The sequence below is a fragment of the Zingiber officinale genome, chromosome 7B, assembly GCF_018446385.1.
Source record: "Zingiber officinale cultivar Zhangliang chromosome 7B, Zo_v1.1, whole genome shotgun sequence".
Lineage (NCBI taxonomy): Eukaryota > Viridiplantae > Streptophyta > Magnoliopsida > Zingiberales > Zingiberaceae > Zingiber > Zingiber officinale.
This window is the reverse complement of record NC_055999.1, coordinates 112,185,664-112,199,959: the sequence shown is the minus strand read 5'-3', so window position 1 is coordinate 112,199,959 and position 14,296 is coordinate 112,185,664. Positions and strand designations below refer to the sequence as shown.

Below are 14,296 nucleotides of genomic sequence, written 5' to 3'. Positions count from 1 at the left end.
TAACAATAATAATATAAATTTAAATTGTATAGAAGAATTTTTAAATCTAATTTACTAAGCAACTAAATGATGACCCCTTATTAAGAAAATATACATATTGCATATTCGATTTTATGAAAGTTATTCATCTTTAGGATTAAATTCGGACGCCTAATTAAAATAAAAAATAAAAAATGCTTCTCAATAATGTAAAAAAGCATATTTGGCTTGAGATGGGGGTAAAATGAAAGATAAATAAACAGAAGACTTACGTATTATTAAAATTAAAATGATAGTTTACGCATTTAACTTTTTCTCTTTTTTAAAATACCTCCGAAAGTTTAAGAATTATCATACAAAAGCAGAAGCTGCATTTCCCCAGGGTTGTTTTCAGATTTCCCAAGTAACAGTGGCTTAGCAGGAACAAATTAAAGCAGGTGGGAAGGAGAAGCAATCCAAGGCCATTCATTTCTTTCTCCATTCTTCCCCTTAACCCTCAAATCTTCACCAATCCAGTGGACTCCAGCTCCGAGAACCAGCAAATCTTCCACAAAGGTACCGTCTTGCCCTCTCCACGCGCTGCTATTTTGAATTACGCTTCTTTGTTGTTCGACTTCCGGTTTTATTGATTCCTAGGTTTCTTCTTCGCTGGATTATTTCAGCTTTTCGCAGACGCTTCTGATCTTACAGGTTCATCCATGTTTATGTTCCGTTGGAGTGTTTTGTATTTGGCTTCCTGTAGCTTCGTTTCATGCTCCTTGAACCGTCAGCGTCATCTTTCAGTAACTTCGAAACCTGCGCTTGATTTCTCTAACAAAAAAAAGACTTTTTTTGTTTGGGTTGTCTATATTTTTCCGGTGTTTCGGTCATCAAGATCGTTATATTTGATGTTCTTCTAGTTTTTTATGGTTTCTAATGGTTAATTCGAATCCTTCAAGGGGAGACTTGCTGTGCTTCCCTTTGAATTGGTACCAATTGATTGCTTTCTCTTCAGAATTATCTCCGGATGCTGACGAGCCCTTGAATGGAAATTCTGACTCCGTGTTACCACAGCACCAATTGTTTAGTTAGCGAGAAAAGAAAGGGTAGCAAAGGAACTGGTACTTGGACCCATGACGAGAACAAGCGCTTTGAGGATGCATTGGCAAGGTTCGACAAAGAGACCCCCGATCGTTGGGTAATGGTGGCGGCTTCTGTCCCCGGGAAGACTCCATGGGAGGTGGAAAGTCACTACCTGGACTTGGTGGACGATGTGAGGCAGATAGAATCAGGGAGGATCCCTTGTCCTGGTTATGACTCTTCGTTTTCTCTAGGATGGGAGACAAATTATGGCTTTGAAGGTCTGAAGCAAGCATACAGAATCCATGGTAAGCGATCAGGAGGACGAGCATTCGGCCATGAGAGGAAGAAAGGAGTCCCGTGGACTGAAGCCGAACACAAGTAAGTCCTACAACAATCTTTACTGCATAAGAATCAGCCCTTCTTTCTATTTTAGATTAAGTGAGCTTTGATAACCCTCACATGCTTAGTTCATGCTATCTACTTCATACTTGGATACATAGTTTAGATGATACTGCTAGACTTTAAATGTGTGTTTCATCTCAGCTATTTTTATATGCAATGAAATAGGAAAAAAAAATTATGGGATACTTAAGGTGTTGCTTATGTTTCCTTTGTTATTGTAGAAAGCAATGGGTAGCGATGAGAATTTTATTGTTGTTTCTGCAGGCTTTTCCTGCTTGGTCTAGAAAAACATGGTAAAGGGGATTGGAGAAATATCTCTAGAAATTTTGTGAACACAAGAACCCCTACTCAAGTGGCTAGTCATGCCCAGAAGTACTTCATTAGACTAAATTCAGGTGGCAGAGATAAAAGAAGGTCTAGCATACATGACATCAAAACCACGAATCTATCGGAAAATAGGCCTCCAGCTCTATCAGAGCCACCCACCCTTACTCCTGAGCCAACCACAGCTTTTGTGCTGCCATGGCCTGGTTCTCACATCCATTATCAATTCAAACCGACACAGTGAAGCAAATGGAATACTTAGTTTATCTGTGCCAATTCATATAGAAGTTCCTTAATTATAGTCTGAAATCAGTAGCTCGTGCACCTCAGAATGGCACTCTTCAACTTGCAAGAAGTCACATTGTCACTGTAACTGCTTGTGAATTGAAGTAACTCTGCACATCATCATCTTGAAATGTGATAAATAGTCAAGGTTAATGTAAAGTGAAGAAATGCTGCAATCTAATGCCAGCCACAAAATGGTTTCGCCCAAGCACATTTGTAGATTGTTGATTCATGCAAAGCCATTGTTAAAGATGAAGTATATAAATTGATAGATGGTGGCTGAGTCAGATGCCATATTCTTACTCTGCAACTGTGAATGACTGTTGATGGTGATATCAGTTTTGGAGGCTTCATCTACCAGCTCGGGCTTCATTAATGCTTGTTTGTCTCAGCTCGGCCACTAACTTTAGTTGGGAGTCTGTATTCCACTGACTCGGCATCTCATGCTTTCATCCTTTTACTTTTTTTTTTGTTTTTGCTTTGTTTTTCCTTTTCCTTTACGAGTGTATCTCTATAATGTAGCATAATGTCTATCCCAATAGAATCAGATTAACGTGTTGTCAGATACAGACAAATTCATCGTTTTGTTTTTCCCATTAGAAAATTTTCAACTATGGAATTAAATGCAATGCTAAATTCATCTCAATGATTGTCCTTCCACCTTCCTGGCCCAAACTAACGTGGACACAATGTTGAGCATGTCTCAAGCTGTTGTTAGTGGCATCACTCTGAGTTTTGGTTGAATGATTAACGTGTTGTCAGATACAGACAAATTCATCGTTTTGTTTTTCCCATTAGAAAATTTTCAACTATGGAATTAAATGCAATGCTAAATTCATCTCAATGATTGTCCTTCCACCTTCCTGGCCCAAACTAACGTGGACACAATGTTGAGCATGTCTCAAGCTGTTGTTAGTGGCATCACTCTGAGTTTTGGTTGAATGATCTGTTGAATTTATGGGAAAATTGAAGAACTTTCATTATAAGTAAACCATTATTTATATAAAAGTATTTGATCATGATAATGTCCGAAAATTGATGAGATGGATACTGGGGATGTGGTACTTTTGCTGATCTCCTGTGGACTCTGTCTCCGCCTGTAACACAAGTAGCGTCAGTGTCGGGTCAGGGAAGGGGTCCCCGACGATGACCCTCCGACGTTTAAGTCAGTCTTCGACGAAGAAGAAGCAAAGAGAAATGAGAACTGTAGTGCAACCGTAGAAATCCTATGCCAAGCATACCTCCGTCGATACTTGGACCCCCTTTATATAGAGCCCCGGAAGCATGAGTGCACGCTTTGCAAGGCGAGCACGCATCTCCAAGTTTTCCCTGAGAAGACGTGTCAGTAAAGTGTCCTGACACAGTACCTTAACGGGTCATACATATCTCTGAAGTGACAATGAAAGTTTCTGTCGTACGATCTTCTATCTGATCATGCCGCCTGTCAGCGACACTAGCTCCCAAAAGGGCGTCGGACGATATCTTGCTGTGTCTGCTACTCGGCCGAGCAGAGTGGCCGCTCGGCCGGGATTCTTGCTATCCCTGCGCTGTCTATTATCACGCCGAGCGGGATGGCCGCTCGGCTGAAAGTCTACTATTCAAGTGTTGTCCGTTGCCGGGTTGAGTGGGATAGCCGCTCGGCCGGAAGCCCACTGTTCACATGCTCGACTACTGCCTGAGCGGGATAGCCGCTCGGTAGGTAGTTCAATGTCTGCGTGCTCCGCTGATGTCAAGTCTGTTGCTGGACCAAGTGTGTTGGACTGAGCGGAGGAGCCTCTCGGCCCGGCTTCTGTACGTCCTTTGAACGTCGGTTTAATTACTCCATGTCGAAAATGGTGGGTCAGTGCTCAATCCCCGATCGGCATATGGCTCGTCCAACCGGCCAACACTGTCCATTTGTTGACCATCTTGACTTTGACCTCACCCGTATCATCATCACCGCATCAAATCATATTTGCAAACTCTTAATACAAATAATATATAGGATTCTAACCCCTTTATAAATTGATCAATCTATAAATGGCTCAGTCTAGACTTTAACATATTTTCTTTAAAAAATAAATAACTTTCAAATTTATCCAATAAAAAATTTCTACTAGATTTTTTATCCTAATAAAACTCTAGTTATTCCTAAAAGAACACTAATTCATTGAAACAGGGAGAGGCCATGATTCTTCAGTGCTCCCCTCACTAGCTACTCTTTCTTAATATATATATTTGCTTGTCATGCCAAGTTGGCTTTTGAAGTCTTCGAACTTTGCACCGTTAAGTTCTTCAGTGAATATGGTTGCTTGATTTCTCCGAGTAGGACTTTTTCTCGCTCGAAATGATATGTACCTCTGTGTGTTTGGTCTTGCATGGAATATTGTGTAGGAACGTGTTTACGTAGAATCATATTCCCATGGTAATTAAATTAAGTTAAATCCTTTGAGCTCTATGATAATCAATGTTATCCTCGAGAGAATTTGAACTACTTTTGAGATAAAAAAAAACTCAAGTGCAATTCTATAAATATGAGATTAAGATTCACCTCTTAATTCATCCCTCAATCTTTAGTCATGCAAATATATGCTAATATATTCACAATTAAGCACATTAAAATTGAATCAAGATCATCGTGATAGTAATAAAAGAAAGAAATCCTAAGTTCAATGTCAACATATGATTGAGCTACTCTCTAATCCTATAATAAGGCGACTACTCCATAACATTGAAAGTACAAGTCATAGATATCAAATAAAATATTCTACAATCTCAAAATAAGCACAAGAGATAGAAGAACATGATTGTAGATATTTATCAATGTCGTTGGAAGATCTCCACGTGTTCTTTGATGAATGAATTGTCTTTGTTCCTTGGATGTTTTGGACGTGGCTTCTTTTTTTATCTCTTATCACCAGATATCTCTAATTTGCCACCCTTTGTTTCCTTTTATATGCCTCAAATCGTAACAAAATTTCCTAAAAAGTAGTGCAAACCCTAACAGAAATTCTTAAAAAGTAGGACAACCCCTAACAAAATTTTCTAAAAAAAATAGAACAATGCGGTCAATTAACCCTAACTATCCACGACCATGGAACGTTCCATGGGCTGGTCGTGGATCGTGTTGCTCATTTTTTTTATTTGCTCAGTATAGACCAAGGCCATGGTTGCTATCGTAGTCTGGCCATGGTTCTCATTGCCTGTTCTTGACTGACGCTTCACGAGCTATCTGATTTTCTGGTTGATTCATGATCGTGGTGACTACCATGGGTCAGTCGTGGATCAATTAGTTATGTGTTTCCTTAAATTTTATATCTCCAAGCATGCTCCAAAGCTAAGATCTTCATGTCATGTCAATATAAAATACAAAATGCAGTCATCCGTACTAAAAAGATAAAATGAATATAAATGCTAGAAGTTTATACAATATATGCCTATGTAATGCAACAACTATATGCTAAATAAGATCAAAATCATATGCATGATTCACACATATTAAACTCCCCAAAACTTAAATCTTTGTTTATCCTAAGCATGATGTACAATAAAAACTAATGTGTGTGAATGAGACTCATCATCCTTGGCAAATTCATATAATCGTATCATATAGTATTTTTCAATGAGTATAGGCTTACGAATTATCTCACTATTGTCTTACTTGAAAATTTTTTTATGCGCTGGTGCAAGTATGTATTGACTCAAAAGCATCGGATGTCAATCCTAGCTATTTCTTCATTCCACATATGTTCCCCAAATTTTTTGCATAAGAAGCACATTACCTGCCACCAAACACATGACTTGTTTGATGTGTGTGAATCATGCATATTTTTTGATCTTGTTTAGCATACATTTATAGCATTATATTAGCATAAACATCTAGCATTTGCATCCATTTCGCCATTTTAGTTTGGATGACTATAATTTGTACTTTATATTTCTAGGAAGGGGAAGAATTTGATTGGAGCAAATTTGGAGACGAAAATGTAGGATCGAAAAGTACTGGGGGTAAATAACGTGTGTTGTTTTTCACATTTTCTAAAAACTCGTTTAAGAGATAGCAGTAAAAATAGAAAACACAAAAAAGAGACATTTTATTTTTACTTGGTTCACAGCCTACGGCTGTTAGTTTAGGGCTTGTAGTCTTTGACAATACCTCTTTCAATGGACAATCCATTAATAGTCTTCTCATTCGAACAATGATTCAGAGGCAAAGACTCATCTTTTACAAAAAGCCGAGAAACGGTAACACGTTTACTGTTCCATTTCAAAATCAAGTACAAAAGATGATAGGTAAAAGCATAATACAAATTATACCAACAACTAAAAATCGAAGATAAGCGTCGTGTCATCAACATTTCAAAGCAAGGTGAGAGTAGAATTAGGGTTGTAATCGAGCTGAGCTCGAGCTTGTGAGTTTGAGCTCAAGCTCAAGTCAAGCTCGAGCTTGACTTGGAAAAATAAATTAAAAACTTGTTCAAGTGGGGATTCGAACCATAGACCTCAAAAACACCAAATGACATGCTCTAGCCATAAACTCTTCCTTAAATTATTCTTTATTTTAAAAGTAATAATAATTTTAATTATTAAAATATTAAATTAACCTGCCTTGACAAGGCTCGACGAGCCCTCGAGCCAGTGTTAAATGAGCTCGAGCTCGGCTCAAATGTTAAACGAGTCCGCTCGAGCTCAGTCAAATTCGAGCTCGAGTCAAGTCTTGACCAAGCTGCTTGCAAGTGGCTCAACTCATTTGCACCCCTAAGTAGAATACCTTGTTAGATGATGATCAAAAGTGTTCTTTATAGCCTTTGTTCGTAGGGCTTTTATATATTCTATAGGCGCCAGGACGAACCCGAGGCGCCCTAAGCTCAACCTCGTTTGATCTAATTATGTCACAATTTTATCCATCATTGGGCGCCTAGACTGCTAACTTGGCGCATTCCAGACGAAGTTCTATCCTCCTCGGCTTATCCCTTCTCGGGCGCCTGGATGCTGGCATGTCATCCCACATCGCAGACCAACCACACTTTGCCACGTCATCTGTACACATGGTTGGATCGAACCTCCCGGGCTCCTAGATCCTGTTCGGACGCCTGGAGCTCCGGTCGCCTAGAATTGGTCAGTCGCCTGGCGTCAATTGTTTCCAGATAATTTCCCAATTTCAAGTTTTTGCACCATAGAGTTAGCACAATAATAGTATAAATAAGTTTGGATAGTAATACAACTATCCGATCTCGACTCAGGTTTTTAGTGAAATCCTTAGTCGGACTGACGCCTATAGTTCTTTTAAAGGGAACTCTTCCTCACTTGTTCTTCATTTCCGAAGAACCTCTCATCTCAAAAGAATTTACCTAATGTTAAACATCTAGTCCTCCAGACTTGTTTGGACTTTTGCTCAACATTTGATTCTTGATCTCCAGATCTTCCTTCAATGTTTGGTCCTCATTTACCCATCGACTTGCTAAACTTCCGATCCGCTAACCTATCTAGTCTATCCATCTAATGTCCTCAATTTGCCAAGACTTCTACTTTGCCTAGTATTCGGTCCAGCGGACCTATTAGGGCTTTCAGCTGCCTAGTATCCTGTCCAACTAATCTACTAAGACTTTCACATGCGCAAACTCATTAGGACTTTCCTAGTTGAGCTACATGAACACTTGATCAACCTTGTTAGATTACAATCATGCTTAATTTTTGAACACAACTGACCTACTAGAACTTTCACTTGTCTAGACTCACTAGAACTATCCTAATTGAGCTACCAGCACACTTGATTAACATTGTTAGTGTTGGAACCCCAAGGTTATTTTGATGTGAAACAAGTTAAGTTAGGTCCTGTTGGTTTTTGATCCCAGTGTCTAAGTGTGTAGGAGTTTAGGAGCACAGAAAGTCAAGCGGAAGATGCGACTAGCGAGAAGGACGGCATGGGAGAGAGCCGACGGGCTCCGTGCATCTGAGGGATGAGGCGCTGCGAAAGAGTACACTGGTGGAAGAGAAGAACATGCATGTCGTTTGAGGGACAAGAAGCCAGAGCGAAAGCCTGCTCGAGGAGAAGACCGAAATTAGGTTCGGGTGAGCCTTATTTCGATTGGCCGAAATCACCCAAGTGAGTGGAGCCGGAGCGGAAATCCCAGACCGAGGCGAGCAACACTGGAGCAAAGGGCCCGGACCAAAAAAAATCAACCATGTTGACTTTAAAGGTCCGGGCGCCCGGACCCATTCCGAGCGCCCGAACAAGTCCTAGCGCCCGGAGCGATTTTGGGCGTCCGAAACCCGATTCTATCCAGATCGCATTTAACTGTAATCCGTTGTGGAGGGGGTAAAGTCTTATCCCCCTCCAAGTGCTTGGAACCCTTCAGGCGTTCCGACCAAGGCTATAAATATAGCCTTGGTCCAAGAAGCTACAATAAACAAGCAATTTCGTTTACAACACTTGTGTGCTTTCCATTTTTATTTAGCTTCTTCATTTTTGTGCTTTCAATGTTGTAAAGAGGCTTCTCCGCCTAAAGGAGTATTTAGTGCGCTTCATTTCCTTGGATTAACAATCTACCTGGTTGTAACTAAGCAAATCCCTTGAGCCTCTATTTTCTGTTTATTCTAATTTTATTTATGCAAGTGTTCATTTAAATTCGAGAAGGGTATTTTCTGTTTTATTTTTTTCAGGACTATTCAACCCCCCCCCCCCCCCCTCTAGCTGGCCCAACAGTCCCAACAAGTGGTATCAGAGTCAAGGCGCTTCAGGAGGACTAACCGTCGATCGAAGTAAAGACGATGGCTGGACCGAACATATACCCGCCGAATTTCGAGGGGGAGTTCGCTAGCTGGAAAAAGTGAATGCAGGTATTCTTTAAAACCGACTTTGAATTACTTTTAATAATGAAGTTCGATTTTATAGTACCCGAAGGTAAGGAAGAATACCAGTGGATGAAGAAAGAGCAGGTCGACTATGTGGCAAACGACAAAACAGAATTTCATCTGCTGAGCGTCCTTCCGCCACAAGAAGTCAATCGGATCGGCACCTACAACTCAGAAAAGGAGCTTTGAGAGAAGTTCCTTGAGTTACACAAAGAGGCGTCCGAGGCCAAGTTCGCGAGACGAGACTTACTCCGCAACCAGTTGACGAACCTACGGCTTGAAGAAGACGAAACGATTGCACATCTTCACTCGAGGACTAAGGAGCTCATCACCGGACTTTCGAATCTCGGAGAAAATGTAAGTAACCGAGATTTGCTAAGGTACGCTCTTAATGCATTCCCTAGGAATACCAAATGAGCATCATTAGTAGATGTCTTCTATATCTCTAAGGATTTAGAATCTATTACCTTAGAAGAATTCTTTTCAACTTTTGAAGTGCATTAATCGAGATGTGCAGGTACGAAGGAGTCGAAGCACATGTCCCTCAAAGTAACAAGAGATGAACATGAGTCAGAATCTTCTCTCGACGACGAGGAAATGGTGATGATGATAAGATGTTTTAAAAAGTTATGTAAATCTAGAAAAAATAACCATCCGCAGGGTAAAAAAAAAGACGATTAAATGCTACCACTGCAACGAAGAAGGACACGTCAAAGACAACTCCCCAAGCTAAGGAACAAGGATAAGAACAAATGAAAGAAGCCTATTCAAACAAACAAGTACAAGACAATAAAAGCGACGTGGGATGATACGTCGTTCGAATCGGAAGTCGAGGCTTTCTCCGGACTTGCATTAATGGGAAGTCATCAAGAAGATGAACACGAACCAAGCTCATCCAAAATGAGTATCAAGACCATAGATGAAGGGGGAGCTACATCGGAAGAAAGCAGCAGTTCAGAGGAAGCTATAGATAGCGAAGTCAATAAAGTAAGTCAAGTACGATCTCTCCCACCTGACAAGTTATTTAAGTTTGTGAAATTATTAACCAAAGATTGTTACAAACTTGAAAAAGAAATTAAAATTTTAAAATTAATTCTAGCAAAATCTTGTCCATTAGAAGAATTTGACAAGATTAAATTGGAAAATGATATTTTGCAAAAAGAAATAAGTAACTTGAAAAATAATGCATGCTCATATAATACAAGTTTTAGAAAGTTCAATAACCTAAATTGATATTTTAGATATCACAAAGGACAAATTAAAAACATTTCAAAGAAATATGTCCCTAAGAAATACCTAATCAGTCAAGTTGGCCGGAACATATATTAGGTTCCCAAGTCTTGTCTAACTTGAACTTTATTTAGACTTAGAGCTTTCAGCAAGAAAAATTAAACGTTTAATTTTCTTATGCGGCTTTATCTAGAAGTGGTTGATGATCCAATAACCAAGAAGGCCCAAAAATTAAAATAAAATATTTAATTGACTAACTGATAAAATATTAAAATTGAGATTAAATAATGCTTCAAATAGTTATTCAATTTTTATTAAAAAAAATTACAAATCTGCTTAACTTCTTAAAAAAAATATTTCTTTACAAATTTTTTAAAAACTTAGAAATTATTTTAAAGTTTCTTTTAAGTTATTTTTTTAATGTATTTTACTTAGAAATTTTTTTTCCAAAACTTTTTTTTAAAAAAAATTCTTGAAAATCAAATTTTCCAAAATTAGAGTTTAATTAGAATTTTTTAACAGAGAAACTTTTCTGCAACACTTAAACCTTCTAAAACTATTGAGAAATTTTTTCAACTTTCAAAACTTGATACCATGTTTTTTTGAAAATCAGGATTACCTTTAGATTTTTTTTGGTAACCCATTTTTTATGTGATCAAATGGAGAGAAAAAAAATATTAAGTCTAGGGGAAGGTAGCTAAATATTAAATTTTCTACTTTTTGTACTTTATTGTAAAATTTATTTTTACTTTAACTTTATTTATTTATCCTATCTTAACTTGGGTTGCTCACATCAAAAAAGGGGAGATTGTTTGAATCCCAAAGTTGTTTTTATGTGATCAAACAAGTTAAGTTAGGTCCTATTAGTTTTTAATCTCTGTGTCTAAGTGTGCAGGAGTTTAGGAGCATAGGAAGTTGAGCGGAAGACACAGCTACCGAGAAAGACAGCACGACAGAGAGCCGACAGGCTCGATGGGTCTAAGAGATGAGGCACCGCAGAAGAGTACATCGGTAGACGAGAAAAATGTGTGCGACGTTCGAGAGACGAGAAGCCAGAACGGAAGCCTGCTCGAGGAGAAGGTCGAAATTGGGTTCGGGTGAGCCTTATTTCGATTGGCCGAAATCACCCAAGCAAGCAGAGCCGGAGCGGAAGACCTGGACCGGGGCGAGCAACACTGGAGCGAGGGCCCAGACCGAAAAAGTCAACCGTGTTGACTTTAAGGGTTCGGGCGTCCAAACCAGTCTGGGCGCCTGAAGCGATTCCGGGCGCCCAGAACCCGATTCTATCCAGATCGCATTTGACCGTGATCCGTTGCGGAGAGAATAAAGTTTTATCCCCCTCCAAGCGCTTGGAACCCTTCCAGGCGCACCGACCAAGGCTATAAATATAGTCTTGGTCCAAGAAGCTACAATAAACAAGCAATTTCGTTTACAACACTTGTGTGCTTCCCATTTTTGTTTAGCTTCTTCATTTTTGTGCTTTCACTACTGTAAAGAGGCTTCTCCGCCTGAAGGAGTATTTAGTGTCCTTCATTTCCTTAGATTAATAACCTCCCTGGTTGTAACCAAGTAAATCCCTTGAGACTATATTTTCTGTTTATTCTAATTTTATTTATGCAAGTGTTTATTTAAGCCCGAGAAGGGTATTTTTATTTAATTTTTTGCAGAACTATTCAACCCCCTCGAGCCGGCGTAACGGTCCCAACAGTTAGATCACGATTAAGCTTAACTTTTGAACCCTTTGTTAATTTCAAAACTAAAGTTCAATTATCTAATGCTCCTTGCACCAATAATCTTCTTCTTCTTTATTATAACAATTTGGTTCGAAAAATATAAAATAATTAAGAAAAGTATAAAGTAAACTTTCGATTTTCAAAAAATCTCCCCTCAATTTACCCCCTCCCCCCACCCAATTAATGTCTTTTGAAAAAATTTGAACTTTTAACCTATTTTCTCCCCTTTGACTACATAAAAAGTCAAGAGGGTGTCTCAAAAAAAAAATCACAATAAAAATAAAGGGTGAGTTCAAAATATTTTCAAAAGATAACTACGTCAGTATGTGGAAATAATTTTTGAACGAGCATTGAAAGGCACACTTTTACAAAAAAATATTTAAAACAAATATTTTGAAATGCATGGGACTTTTCAACAGGTTTCAAGTCTAAGAAAACACTTAAAATTTTTAAAAGCACTGAAAATGTTTTCATACATAAGATTTTCTAAGTACTCGACAGATTTTCCAAAAGTGTTTATGAAAAAATGTTATTGTTAAAAAAATATTTATAAGTGCTTAAAACAACATTTTAAAATAGGATATTTTTTTACAAGACTTTTCAAAATGATTTTTCAAAGATTTTGAAGTTACAAACATAAGTTTTCAAAAATATTTTCCTGAACGTCTTAAATTAGAAAATAGAATTTTTTTCAAAAGTGTTTTTAGAAAATAGGTTTAAGTTGGAAAATAAATTAGATTTTCTAAGTGCTCGATGGATTTTTCAAAAGTGTTTATGAAAAAATGCTATTGTTAAAAAAAATATTTATAAGTGCTTAAAACAACATTTTAAAATAGGATATGTTTAACAAGACTTTTCAAAGATTTTGAAGTTACAAACATAAGTTTTCAAAATATTTTTCTGAATGTCTCAAATTAGAAATAGATTTTTTTTCAAAAGGGTTTTCAGAAAATAGGTTTAATTTGGAAAATAAATTTTCACAGAGATTTTAAAAAAATGTTTGAAGGATAATTTTTTTTTCAAAAGTTATTTTGAAATTCTAAGTAAGTTTTTCAAGTAGTAAGGGAATTTTCAAAATATTTTGAAACAAGATTTTTCAAGTTCTAAAAAGATATTTTCAAGAGAATATTTTGAAACAAGAATTTTCAAGTGCTAACATATTTAAAATTCTAAACATGATTTTTCACGTGAAAATAAAAAACTTTAAAATTCTAGACAAGATTTCATAAGTAATAAAAGGTTTTTCTAATAATAGAGAGATTTTTCAAGTAATTAAAAATAAATTTTCCTAAAAATATATCTTGAAATTCTGAACAAGATTTTTCAATTAGAATATTAAAAATTATGAAACTTGAATATAAAGCTATCAATGCTTTTAATCTAGACATAATTTTAAGAGGAATGATATTTGCCGCGATAATTCGCCGCGACAACTTGCCGCGACAACTCATCGAGAATTACTGATCGATCTGTAGATCGATCAGGTTGCCTCCTGATCGGTCTATAGACCAATCAGTGAGTGTGTCACGGCAAGTTGTCGCGGCGAATTGTCACGGCAAATTTAAATCAAGCAAGCTAAAAGTATGCAATTTTAAGCTAAACAGCTAGGCATGGTTAAGTGTGTCCTTAGAATCCAAGCATGCATTCCATGTTAACCAAATTATTAGAAGATATTGACTAAAATTTAAGGAGACATATTTAAGATAGTCAACATACTAATAATTGGAATTCCAACATAGATTTTACAAGATATAAGATATATTAAACAAGCAAAGCTGCTGCACAAGCCAAGTCAAGCATGATAATAAAAAAAACCTATTTATTTTGGAAATTGTTTTATTTTTACTGGTTTTATCTCTAGTTGGCGGTACTAAATTCCAAACTTGATTTGTATCGAATTGGGTTAGTTATTCTTTCATTGCTTTTACCCAATATTTCAACCATGATTTTGGATTCAAACTTAGATATTAGTTCAATTTTTACTCATGTCTCATAAAGTGATTTGAATTTTTAATTGCTTGAGTTGGGTCAGTTAAGATTTGATTGATCATATGCCTTGAACTTATTTTAGATTTACCTCTTCTTCTTATTAAGTCTAATTTTAATCTTAGCCACTTCTAATTTCCCTTAATTTTTATATATTTTCTATTTTCTTAATAAATTTCACAAATTACTAGATTATTCAAATATTTTTTGAGACACCATTAATTGAGTATTATTAATTCCACTTAGTAATTAGCTATTTTGTGACTTGTGAGTTACATAGATCTAAGTGTAATGTTCAAATATAGAGTTGGTTTGAGTATTAATTTCGGATTAACTAATTGATTGAATTTTTTACATTAGAATTATCATCATTAATTAATTTATTAGTTAATTCTGAATTAATTAGATTTGAATTAGATAATTGAGGAGTGTGTTTATTAGTTAATTTGATATTTAATTTA

General features: G+C 36.9%; 1 protein-coding gene across 4 annotated transcripts; it reads left to right on the top strand.

Annotated features, from left to right (window-relative positions):
• The first annotated feature begins 376 nt into the window (after positions 1-376).
• Positions 377-2,698, top strand: LOC122006937 (transcription factor DIVARICATA-like). Of its 4 annotated transcripts, XM_042562643.1 has the most exons (4): positions 426-534; positions 642-669; positions 974-1,419; positions 1,708-2,698. In XM_042562643.1, the coding sequence occupies exons 3-4, from the start codon at positions 1,004-1,006 to the stop codon at positions 2,009-2,011; spliced, it is 720 nt and encodes a 239-aa protein (XP_042418577.1). In that variant the 5' UTR covers positions 426-534; positions 642-669; positions 974-1,003; the 3' UTR covers positions 2,012-2,698. The 4 variants fall into 4 exon arrangements, with proteins under 4 accessions (XP_042418576.1, XP_042418578.1, XP_042418577.1 ...); XM_042562642.1 differs by lacking the exon at positions 642-669 and having other exon boundaries at positions 377-534; XM_042562644.1 differs by lacking the exon at positions 642-669 and having other exon boundaries at positions 418-534; positions 918-1,419.
• Positions 2,699-14,296: the final 11,598 nt, after the last annotated feature.

Coding starts and splice junctions, on each gene's coding strand:
- LOC122006937 (XM_042562642.1), top strand. CDS start 1,004: ATGGAAATTCTGACTCCGTGTTACCACAGCACCAATTGTTTAGTTAGC. Junction 1,420..1,707: donor TGGACTGAAGCCGAACACAA/GTAAGTCCTACA, acceptor TTGTTTCTGCAG/GCTTTTCCTGCTTGGTCTAG.